The 12041-nt window shown below is 31.2% G+C and overlaps 2 protein-coding genes across 2 annotated transcripts, besides 4 other annotated features; both read left to right on the forward strand.

The window, feature by feature from the left end:
- Positions 1–340: 340 nt before the first annotated feature.
- TVAGG3_1073650 (uncharacterized protein) lies at positions 341–679 on the forward strand (the record flags this gene model as incomplete). Its single annotated transcript, XM_001279641.1, has 1 exon — positions 341–679. One exon carries the CDS (start codon positions 341–343, stop codon positions 677–679), a length of 339 nt encoding a protein of 112 aa, XP_001279642.1.
- Positions 680–1039: 360 nt separating this feature from the next.
- On the forward strand, positions 1040–1402 carry TVAGG3_1073660 (DDE endonuclease family; the record flags this gene model as incomplete). The annotated part of the gene is made up of 1 exon (XM_001282401.1): positions 1040–1402. One exon carries the CDS (start codon positions 1040–1042, stop codon positions 1400–1402), a length of 363 nt encoding a protein of 120 aa, XP_001282402.1.
- A 5686-nt stretch (positions 1403–7088) lies between these two features.
- Positions 7089–7990: a mobile genetic element.
- A 693-nt stretch (positions 7991–8683) lies between these two features.
- Positions 8684–8717: a mobile genetic element.
- Positions 8718–9460: 743 nt separating this feature from the next.
- Positions 9461–9496: a mobile genetic element.
- Positions 9497–10212: 716 nt separating this feature from the next.
- Positions 10213–11140: a mobile genetic element.
- Positions 11141–12041: the final 901 nt, after the last annotated feature.

Genomic DNA, 12041 nt, shown 5'->3' on the forward strand with positions numbered 1-12041 from the left:
GAACATCCAAAATTTCAATAATCTTATCCCACAGAATCCATAGCCCAAAAACTTTAATTTGCATAGTACATTTGAAGACGAATAATATTAGTCCAATTTTTTTTAACTTTGAAATTTTCAAAGATACAAAATTTATTACATTTAGAATTAATGCATTAATATATGCATTTGTTCCGTACCGAAAATGAACTTTACAAAAAGTGACATGAAAAGTCTTAATTACATTAAAGCCAAATGTAAACTTCATTGAGAAAAAGCAGTTTTGTCTCGTATTCAACGTAAAATCTTCAAAAGAAGACTAAACAAAAAGTGCTACACTGATAACAAAGATGAATTTCACATGGAACGCGATGATTCAATAACTGCAGAGTTGCGACATACAATTGCGGAAAATGTATGGACAACCACATGTAATGGTGGAGAACCATCGTATCTTTCAGAGGTCGAATTACTTGATTTTTATGGTGAAATCAATCAAAGAGCAAAAGGTCTTGCATGTGAAAAGGTAATCGAAGCTTATCAGATTGCCTACGAATTACTGGAGTATAGATACAGCAGAGCTTTATATCTAGCTGGCCTTGTTCATCCAGACGAATTTCCAACAAGAGGAAAAAGAATTGTTTACTTCGCTAGAAGTATATCTCCCCTCAAGATCATGGTTAAACAGAGTTTGCTCTGATCTCAACATTGAGATCAAAAGCTCAAAAGAAAATGAGGAAAAACGAGCAAAGTACTGTAACACAGCAACAGTTGCTAACTTCTTACATTAATTTCAGTATACGGCAGGAATTGATCCATGGAATAAGTGGAGTATTTATGAAACATCTCTGCTTCATCAAAGCGTTACAAAGTTATCTGCACTGAAAGCAACCCTCCTTTAACCAAAGAAGAGCATGAATTTGTGCTTGTTACTAGTATCTTCCCATATAATTCTGAAGGATACCGGATGAAACCATTTATTATTGTTCCAGGAATATAAAATTGTTCACAGGAACTCCGCTCCGTGAGAGCATTCCTTACAGGACAATCTTATGGATGGATGACAAAGAAGATATGGGATATCTTTAATTTAACTTTTATTATCGAAATCCAGAGATATCGCTCAAGTCTTGATGCTATCACAGCAGCTCAGCATAATATCGTATTCGGTGATAATCATATCAGCCGAGTAAGTTATTTTACTTGCAAACTTTTGAGTCTCTTCAGAATTGAACTCTTGACATTTCCAGCTTACTGCACAGTAGTTCTCCAGTTATTTGATGTAGGATGTGCAGCATCTTTGAGATCAAAGAATAACAGGTTAAAATATGTTCCGCTTTACACATATGAGCAAGATAATTTATCAAATACCCCAAAACCAAGGTTAAAAATTGTAAGAATTTTAATTGATGCTTGTGATTAAGTCAATGCATCAGTATGGTATTCATCCGTGGAACCCAGATAAAGCCTTATCCAACGAATTAACAAACAAAACATCAAACGCAATACCAAATCCCACATATATATTTAATTCTTCTTGCAAAAAATTAACATCTGACGCCGAATTACTTAAAATTGCGCAATTTGAAGCAATCAAATTCAAACATTAAATCAAGCACTGATAGTTATTGTAACAAATATTTCGAATTATTTAGATTATTATCCTCCAAATACAAAAATTCTCAGCAAAGGGATGAAATTGAGTCAATTTAATGGAGCAAAACGAAGTGAGGTGAAATTCACCACTTTGACACCTCGTATTTTTCAGATATATCGATTAATATTGAGTTTTATTGGGATGGAAAACATACTGAAAAACCTGCAATATCAACACCTTTTTATATAATATTGAATAAATAAAAATTTGTTTTTATTTTCCAAAAAGATATATGATACATTTTTATTATACAGGTTAAAAACTGTCTAGCTTTTGCTTTTAGTGCTCGACCAGAGGCATACATTGAAAATACAATCCTCTCCATGGTTTTTGTGTAGGATCTGATCTTCTCAAAACGATGATATTGACTATTATTATATGAATTGAATGTATTTATGAATATTTCGAAATTTTAATATAAATAATTTATTAAAAATAAAAATTGAACGTAAGTACAAAAAATATAATTTGAAAGCAAATTAAAAATTAACGATACGATAATTTGGAACTTTTACCTTTTGCCAATAAATATAAAAATAAAATTTTGGGAATTGGAACTTAAGAGTAGAGAGACCTTTGTTGATATGTATGAGGCTATGTATTTATGTGTAGATCTGAGTAAGCTTGGTTATCATATAGCGGTTTCTGATGAAATTGAGAACCTCGGAGACCCAAGACCTTTGTTGATATGTATGAGGCTATGTATTTGTGCGTAGTCATTAAACCCATTCTTGCAAATTAGAATATTATTTTATTTGTTATATTGAGCTTTCTTCCTGATAATTTGCATATCTTCAAAATCATTAAAGTAAGTAAAATCAGTTGTTTTTTCGGTGATTAATCTTAATTCTTCGCATTATATTTCTTTTTTTTGAAAAATCTTACTGTTTGGGGAAATTCTCTTTGCGAAATCTGTTGGCCTGAGGATTATCTGGTTGAATAAAAATATGTTCAATTCCCCTTTCGCATAATAATTAATGAAATTGTGTTTTATTTTCGAGAGTGTGCAAAACGTTCCCACTTCTTGAGAGGTACGTTTTGCAAATTTTTTTCTTTCATACATAGAAGATTTTTGGAAGATGATTGATCTCTACATGATATTATATCATATTTCTACATTGAGTCCTTAACAATATTAAATTGCAGGGTTTTCAAATCAAAAAACTAACTTTCGCTCTTTCAGGTCAAATCAGCAAGGCTCTTCTATATAGGTGTTGGATATATTATCAAACTGAAATGAAACTTTCCAGAGATGTCCATAAAATTATTTTGCAAAACATCCCTCTCAAAAAGTGGGAACGTTTTTGCAATTTTTCTTTATTTTTTGTACCATTATCGGTCCATAGAGCGAAATGGGGACCAGGTATTGTGCTTAATGCACGTTTGAGTACATTTGTTGTATACTCTGGTAGATTAATGCATTAATATAGGCATTTGTTCCTACGAAAATGAACTTACACAAACAGTGACATAAATTCTTAATACATTAAGCCAAATGTAAACTCATTGAGAAAAAGCAGTTTTTCTCGTATTCAACGTAAAATCTTCAAAGAAGGGACTAACAAAAAGTCTACACTGATTAACAAAGATGAATTCACAAACGCCGATGATCAATTAACTTGCAGAGTTGCACATACAATGCGGAAAATGTAATGGACACACATGAATGTGGAGAACCATCGTATCTTTCAGGAGGTCGGATATTACTTGATTTTTATGGTTGGAAATCAATCAAAGAGCAAAAGGTCTCATGTTGAAAGGTAATCGAAGCTTTATCAGATGCCTACGAATTACTGGATATAGACTACAGCCAGAGCTTTATATCTAGCTGCCTTGTTCATCCAGACGAATTTTCAACAAAGGAAAAAGAATTGTTACTTCGCTAGAAGTAATCTCCCCTCAAGATCATGGTAACAGAGTTGCTCTGAATCTCAACATTAGATCAAAAGCTCAAAAGAAAAGGAGGGAAAAACGAGCCAAAGTTACTGTAACACAGCAACAGTGCTAACTTCTTGACATAATTCAGGATACGGCAGAAATTCGATCCCATTGGATAAAGTGGAGCTATTTATGAAACATCTCTGCTCATCAAGCGTGTACAAAGTTATCTGCACTGAAAGCAACCCTCCTTTAACCAAAGACAGAGCATGAATTGTGCTTGTTACTAGATCTTCCCAATAATTCTGAAGGATACCGGATGAAACCATTTATTATCGTTCCAGGAAATATAAAATTTTCACAAGAACTCCGCTCCGTGAGAGCATTCCTTACAGACATTTTCATGAGGATGACAAAGAAGATAATGAGATATCTTTAATTTAACTTTTATTATCGAATCCAAGATTTTATCGCTCAAGTCTTGATGCTATCCAACAGCAGTCAGCATAATATCGTATTCGTGATAATCATATCAGCGAGGTAAGTTAATTTTTACTTGCAAACTTTTGAGTCTCTTCAGAATTGGAACTCTTGACATTTCGCAGCTTACTGCATCAGTAGTTCGTCCAGTTATTGATGTAGGATGTGCAGCATCTTGCAGATCAAAGAAATAACAGGTAAATATGTTCCGCTTTACACATATGAGCAAAGATAATTATCAAAGTACCCATAAACCAAGGTTAAAAATTGTAAGAATTTTAATTGATTGGCTTGTGATTAAGTCAATGCAATCAGTATGGTATCATCCGGGCAACCAGATAAAGCCTATCAACGGAATTAAGCAACAAAACATCAAACGCAATACCAAATCCCACATATATATTTAAGTTCTTCTTGCAAAAAATAACATCTGACGCCGAATTACTTAAAACTTGCGCCAATTGAAGCAATTCAAATTCAAACATAAATCAAGCCACTGATATTATTGTAACAAATATTCGAAATTATTTAGATTTTATCTCCAAATACAAAAATTCTCAGCAAAGGATGAAATGAGGCAATTTAATTGGAGCAAACACGAAGTGAGGTGAAATCACCACTTTGACACCTTCCGTATTTTCAGATATATCGATTACATATTGAGTCTTTATGGATGGAAAACATACTGAGAAAACCTGCAATATCAACACCTTTTTAATAATAATATGAATAAATAAAAAATTTGTTTTATTTTCCCAAAAAGATATATGATACTATTTTTATATACAGCGGTTAAAAGACTGTCTAGCTTTTTGCTTTTAGTTGCCGAACGCAGAGCATACATTGAAAATACAATCCTCTTCCATGGTTTTTGTGTAGATCTGATCTTCTCAAACGATGTATTGGACTATTATTATATGAATTGAATGTATTTATGATATTTCGAAATTTAAAAAAAATTTATAAAAATAAAAAATGATACGTAAGTACAAAAAAAATAATTGAAAGCAAATTAAAAATTACGATACGATAATTTGGAACTTTTACCTTGTTGCAATAAATATTAAAAATAAAAATTTTGGGAATTGGAACTTAAGAGTAGAGAGACCTTGTTGATATGGTATGAGGCTATGATTATGTGTAGATCTGAGTAAGCTGTTATCATATAGCGGTTGCTGATGAAATTGAGAACTCGGAGACCCAAACTTTGTTGATATGTATAGCTATGTATTTGTGCGCGAGTCATTAAAACCCATATCTTGCAAATTACAATATTATTTTATTTGTATATTGAGCTTTCTTCCTGATAATTTGCATATCTTCAAAATCATAAAGGTAAGTAAAATAGTTTGTTTTTTCGTGATTAATCTTAATTCTTCGCATTATATTCTTTTTTTTGAAAAATCTTACTGTTTTAGGAAATTCTCTTTGCGAAATCTGTTGGCCTGAGGATTATCTGGTTGAATAAAAATATGTTCAATCCCCTTCGCATAATAAATTAATGAAATTGTGTTTTATTTCAGAGTGATGCAAAAACGTTCCAACTCTTGAGCAGGTACGTTTATGCAAATTTTTTTCTTCATACATAGAAGGATTTTTGGAAGTGATTGATCTCACATGTGATATTATATCATATCTACGATTGAGTCCTTAACAATATAAATTGCAGGTTTTCAAATCAAAAAAAACTAACTTTCGCTCCTTTCAGGTCAAATCAGCAAGGCTCTTCTTTTTTTTTTTATATATAGGGTTGATATATTATTCAACTGAAAATGAAACTTTCCAGAGATGTCCATAAAATTATTTGCCAAAACATCCCTCCAAAAAGTTGGGAACGTTTTTGCAATTTTTCTTTATTTTTTTTTTTTTTTTGGTTTTTTTTTTTTTTTTTTTTTTTTTTTTTTTTTTTTTTTTCTTTTTTTTTTTTTTTTTTTTTTTTTTTTTTTTTTTTTTTTTTTTTTTTTTTTTTTTTTTTTTTTTTTTTTTTTTTTTTTTTTTTTTTTTTTTTTTTTTTTTTTTTTTTTTTTTTTTTTTTTTTTTTTTTTTTTTTTTTTTTTTTTGTTTTTTTTTTTTTTTTTTTTTTTTTTTTTTTGTTTTTTTTTTTTCTACATTATCGGCCATAGAGCGAAAATGGGGACCAGGTAGATTGTTCTTAATGCAACGTTAGTACATTTGTTGTATACTCTGCAGTTTTCTGAGAAAACAGATTATGAGTGATCTTCGTTTTTCTTAAAGTCATTTTTTCTTATCAAAAAAATTAAAATTACGTAAAACTATGAACAAAATTACGTGAATCACAATGTTAATGCTGAAAAATAGGAATATAAGCTGTATAATACTACAGGTAAGATCGAAGCATCGATGCGCGCTATGCCAACATGATTTAATTGAGTCGTTTTATATATTATTATGGAAATTAATCACAAATTGTCATAATATAAGTGTATATTCTTCGATATTATGAGTTAATGAAGGCTACAATATTCTGTAATCATGACTTGGCTATTAAAATCTATTAGAATAAAGAAATGTAATTTAATAATATTGAGATTGACATTTTAAATAATTTGAGGTCTAATCATTATGAGTATGGTTGATTAACAGTGCACTTATATTATTCTTTGATATACAAAGAGTTAAAACGATTTGGTAATGAATATTGTAGAAAATAAAAATACTGTAATCTATTGAAAGCTGATAAAAAAAAAAAAAAAAAAAAAAAACATTAAATCCATTATTTTTCATTCATATGTTATATTTGATGAGAATTAGATTCATTTAAAATTGAATACATATTTGTGTGAGAGAGTCAAAAATTTACAGGATCGATTTCATCTTCGCATTTCATCCAAATATATTCAATCTCTGGAATTTTCCAAATGCATTCAAAAAAATGGGCAAAGGTTCTTACAGAGAGCTAAATAAAATTTCTTGTAAACAATTAAGTAATAAATTTTGGGTTAAATTCAACAAAATCCAAAGAATTTCAGACACCTTTTTCAAATTTGCATTAAATATCGAAAGGATATTGAATCTTTTATGACTAATAAGCGATGAGGACTATTTATCAAAATTTCCTCTATTTTGAAGAGGCGGATAAATTTGTTCAAAGTTCACTTTGCAATAACCTTAAATTTACGCTGTTCTAATTTTTTAAAAAATAACCTTAAATTATATTGAAGAAAGATTATGTTCTATGAATATGTCTTTATTCTAGAATCTTGAGTATGCACTACAGCAAGAGCTCCAGGTTCCAAGAGTTGAATGCTCAATAGCAATTATAGAGATGTACCTTTCTCAAAATTGACTTTTACTGATTAAGAATTTAATCCAATAGAAGACATTTGTGAAAAGTACCTCTACAATTAGATAGACAAGAGAATCAAAGCTTCATTTCAGATAGATTTGAACTTGAAAACTCTTGGTAGATTTTGAGTGAAATGCTGACAATCATCTTTGAGAAGGTTCTTAAGAAAACCTCTCAAAAGAGGTTTTAGGAGCCCTGAGGCCTCCCTTTCTAAGGATTGGGAGGCCTTGGGCTCCTGAGACGAAGAATGGCTTCGGCCGAAATCCTTGATCAGCAGAGGCCAAATGTGGTAAAAGCCTCTACTGATGGATTTCAGGACGCCCTGAGGCTCCTTCGTAATATTGGGAGCCTTGGGGCTCCTGAGACGAAGAATGAGCTTCGCGAATCTTTTGATCAGAGGAGGCCAAATGAAAAGCCCTCTACTGGATGGATTCTCAGGAGCCCTGAGGCTCACTTTTCGTACATGATTGGGAGCCTTGGGGCTGCTGAGACGAAGAATGCATTCGCCGAATCTTGATCAGCAGAGGCCAAATGAAAAGGCCTCTATCTGATGGAATTCTCAGGCAGCCCTGAAGGCTCCCTTCGTAATGATTTGGGAGCCTTGGGGCTCCTGCGATAGCAGAGATCGCTCCGCTCCATTAATTTTTTTAAAAAAGAAGTGCCGTGTGGCAGAATTTGTACCTGTTCCCTCTCCTAACACATAATCCACAACTACCCAAGTACTATAATTGCCACTCCTTCCCGCATTGCTTTTGAGAAACATTAAAGTGTGACAAGTGCACTTGCCATGGCCTATTTTGCGCGTATATACTACTTCTAATGAAAGAAGCAGTACTGATACGCGGCCAATTCGGAGCCTGAGATTGCAGCAGAAAGTCGAGAAGAGAGCCCTGTCTTAAGGTTAGGACTCCCTTCTTCGAGCTTTTATCTTACAATGAAATATAAATCATAGTATATTTTTGTCACTTATTCACATCGTATTACCCCGATAAAACAAACAAAACGATTTCTTGATAGTATCAATAAAATGGCACGGATAATTATTTGGAGCGATTGGAAAAATATTATAAATACATATCCTATGAGCACAAATCGATTCAAAAAGATGAAATATTAGAATGGCCCAAGTGATTTAATCATAACAATTAATACTTTCGTAAGACGAAATGGTGGGAAGTGAAGTGATGTTGAAACCTTGATAAATTCTCGAAATTTCTACCAAAACATATATAGACATAAAGATATATTCTCATTTATTAAGAATGTTGAATATAATATTATTATAATATTAAGCTTTAAAAAAGCTAATTAAATTCAAAAATGAATATATATTATTATGAAATATTAATCAGAACAAAGAGAGTTTTTTATTAATGCTATTGTAATAAACAGAAATTCATCAAAATTGACAGCTCTGCAATTTTTGACATTTGTAAATTCTAATTGAATGAGAAAAATGAAAATAACACTAAGCATAATACAATATTCTTAGATTAATTATAATTAGGAAAAAGTTAGTTTTGAGAGGTACTTATCATAGGCACTATAGAATGAAATCTTCGGAAAAGATATATCACTAAACTCATACTTATTTTCTAATATATACTATTTGTATATAAAAACAGAATTCAATGATCTTAAAAGCGAAGATAAACCTCAAAATTACGAATATAATGAGTGGAAGATAATGCTTTATCCTATCATAAAACCATATAATATCAATTTTTGCTTTACGGCCTAATTTTGGACGGACAATTAGGCAAAAAATGTTAAATTTAACACCTCAAGTTCCATTTGAATATAAAATAAAATGACTTTGATAGATGTTTTTTATTTATCATGCAATTCTTTCTTTGCGACCAAAGATTTTTCGGAATAAAATTTTCAAAAAAATGAAGATAGAAATGGGATATCGGGCGAGCCAGATTTTAAGATCATTTGAATTTGATTTTGATATAAAATAGTTATATATTAGAAAATAATATGAGTTTTATGTGATATTATTTTTTCAGAAGATTTTCATTCTATATGCCTATGAAAAGTATCTCAAAACTAACTTTTTACCTAATTATAATTAAATCTAGAATATTGTATTATGCTTTAGTGTTATTTCATTTTTTCTCATTCAAGTTTAGGAATTTACAATGTTCAAAAATTTCGAGAGCTGTCATTTTTGATGAATTTTCTGTTTATTACATAGCATTGTAATTTAAAAAAATCATTTGTATCTGATTAATATTTATCCAATAATAATATATATTCATGTTTTGAATTTAAATTAGCTTTTTTAAAGACTTAATATTTAATAATATTATTATTCAACATTCTTAATAAAATAAGATAATGCTTTATGTCTAATTATATGTTTTTGTAGGAAATTTCGAGGAAATATTCAAGGTTTCAAATCGACTTCATTCCACCATTCGTTTTACGAAATTTTAATTGTGATGATTTAGAATGACTTGGGCCATTCTAATATTTCATCTTTTGAAATCGATTTTGGCTCAATAGGAATATTGTAATAAAATATTTTTCCAATGCATCCAATAAAATTAATCCGTGCCATTTATGATTATCAAGGAAAGTCGTTTTGTTTTTTTCTATCGGGGTAATACGATGTGAAAAGTGACAAAAATATTACTATGATTTATATATTTGCATTGTATAATAAAGTCGAGGAAGGGTAGTCCTAACCTTTAAGAAAGGAGCTCTCTTCTACGATTTTCTGCTGGTAATTCACTCGAATTGGCGTATATACTGCTTTCTTTTCATTAGAAGTAGTATATACGCGCAACAATATGCCATGGCAAGTGCACTGTCACCACGTTTTAATGTTCTGCAAAATGCAATGCGGGAGGAGTGGCAATATAAGCTAACTTGGGTAGTTGTGGAGTTATGTGTTTAGGAAGAGGGGAACAGGACAAATTTGCCACACGGCACTTTTTTAAAAAAAATTAATGGAGCGGAGCGATCTCTGCTCAGGAGCCCCAAGGCTCCCAATCTTACGAAAAGGGAGCCTCAGGGCGCCTGTTGAGAATCCGATCGAGTAGTAGGCCTTTTATTGGCCTCTGCTGCAATCAAAGATTCGGGCGAAGCGTCATTCTTCGTCTGCAGGAGCCCAAGGCTCCCATCATTACGAAAAAGGACCTTCAGGCTCCTGAGAATTCCATCAGTAGAGGCCTTTTTATTTGCCTCTTGTGATCGAAAGATTCGGCGAGCCATATCTTCGTCTCAGGAGCCCCAAGAGCTCCCCAAATCATTTACGAAAGGCCTCAGGGCTCATGAGAACCTATCAGTAGAGGCCTTTTCATTTGCCTCTGCTATCAAAGATTCGGCGAAGCATTCTTCGTCTCAGGAGCCCCAGAGCGTCCCAATATTTACGATAAGGGGCTCAGGGCTCCTGAGAAAACCTTTCTTGGAAGGTTTTCTTTTTAAGAAAACCTTCTCAAAGATTGATTGTCGCATTCACTTCAAAAATCTACCAAGAGTTTTCAAAGTTTCAAATCTATCTGAACATGAAGCTTTGAGATCTCTGGTATATCATAAATTGGAGGTACCTTTTCAAAATGTCTTCCTATTGATTAAATTTATCAGTAAAAAGTCATTTTGAAAGAGTAGCATCTCTTATAATTGCTACTTTTGAGCATTCACTCTTTGGACCTTGGAGCTCTTGTGTTAGTGCATGGAAAACTTCCCAAGATTCTAGAAAACATATAGTCATAGACATAATGGTCTTTCAAAGGTATAATTTAAGGTTATTTTTTTTAAAACAATATTAGAACAGGCCCGTAATTTAAGGTTTATTGAAAAGTGACACTTGACAATTTATCACCGCACTCGTTCAAAAAATAAGGAAATTGTTGATAAATATCGCTCATCGTATTACATAAAAGGACTTCCACATATCCCTTTCGATATTTAATGACAAATTTGAAAGAAAGGTGTTTGAATTCTTTCGGATTTTGATTGAATTTAAACCCAAAATTTATTATTAATTGTTTTTACAAGAAATTTTATTTAACTTCTTCTGTAAAGAAACTTTGCCAATATGGTTTTGAAATGCATTTGAAAATTCCGAGCTAGGGATATTTTTGGAGATGCGAAGGATGAAATCGATCCTGAAATTTTTGACTCTACTCAAAAAGTATATCAATTGTTAAATGAACTAATTCTCATCAATAATAACATATGAATAAAAATAAATGGATTTTAATTTTTTTTATCAGTTTCAATAGATTACAGTTATTTTATTGTTCTACGAATATCTCATTACCAAAATCGGTTTTAATCTTATGTATATCAAAGAATAATTAATAAGTACTGTAAAACCATACTCATAAGATTAGACCTCAAAATTATTTAAAATGTCAATTCAATATTATTAAATTACCAAATTCTTTTTATTCTGAATAGGATTTTAACTAGGGCCAATCATGGATTACAGAATAGTAGCTTCATGAACTCGATAATATCGAAGATATAACTTATATTCATGGAACAATTCTGTGATTAATTTCCATAAATATAAAAACCGATCTCAAATTAAATCATGTTGGCATTAGCGCCATTCGATGCTCAATCGTACCTGTAGTATTATAACTTATATTCCTATTTTTCAGCATTGCAAAAACTTGTGACATTTACTAATTTTGTTAGTTTTACGTAATTTTAATTTTTTTGTGATAAGAAAAAAAATGACTTTAAGAAAAACGAAGATCACTCATAAATCTGTTTTCTCAG

This window comes from Trichomonas vaginalis (genome assembly GCF_026262505.1).
Source record: "Trichomonas vaginalis G3 chromosome Unknown ctg_104, whole genome shotgun sequence".
NCBI lineage: Eukaryota > Parabasalia > Trichomonadida > Trichomonadidae > Trichomonas > Trichomonas vaginalis.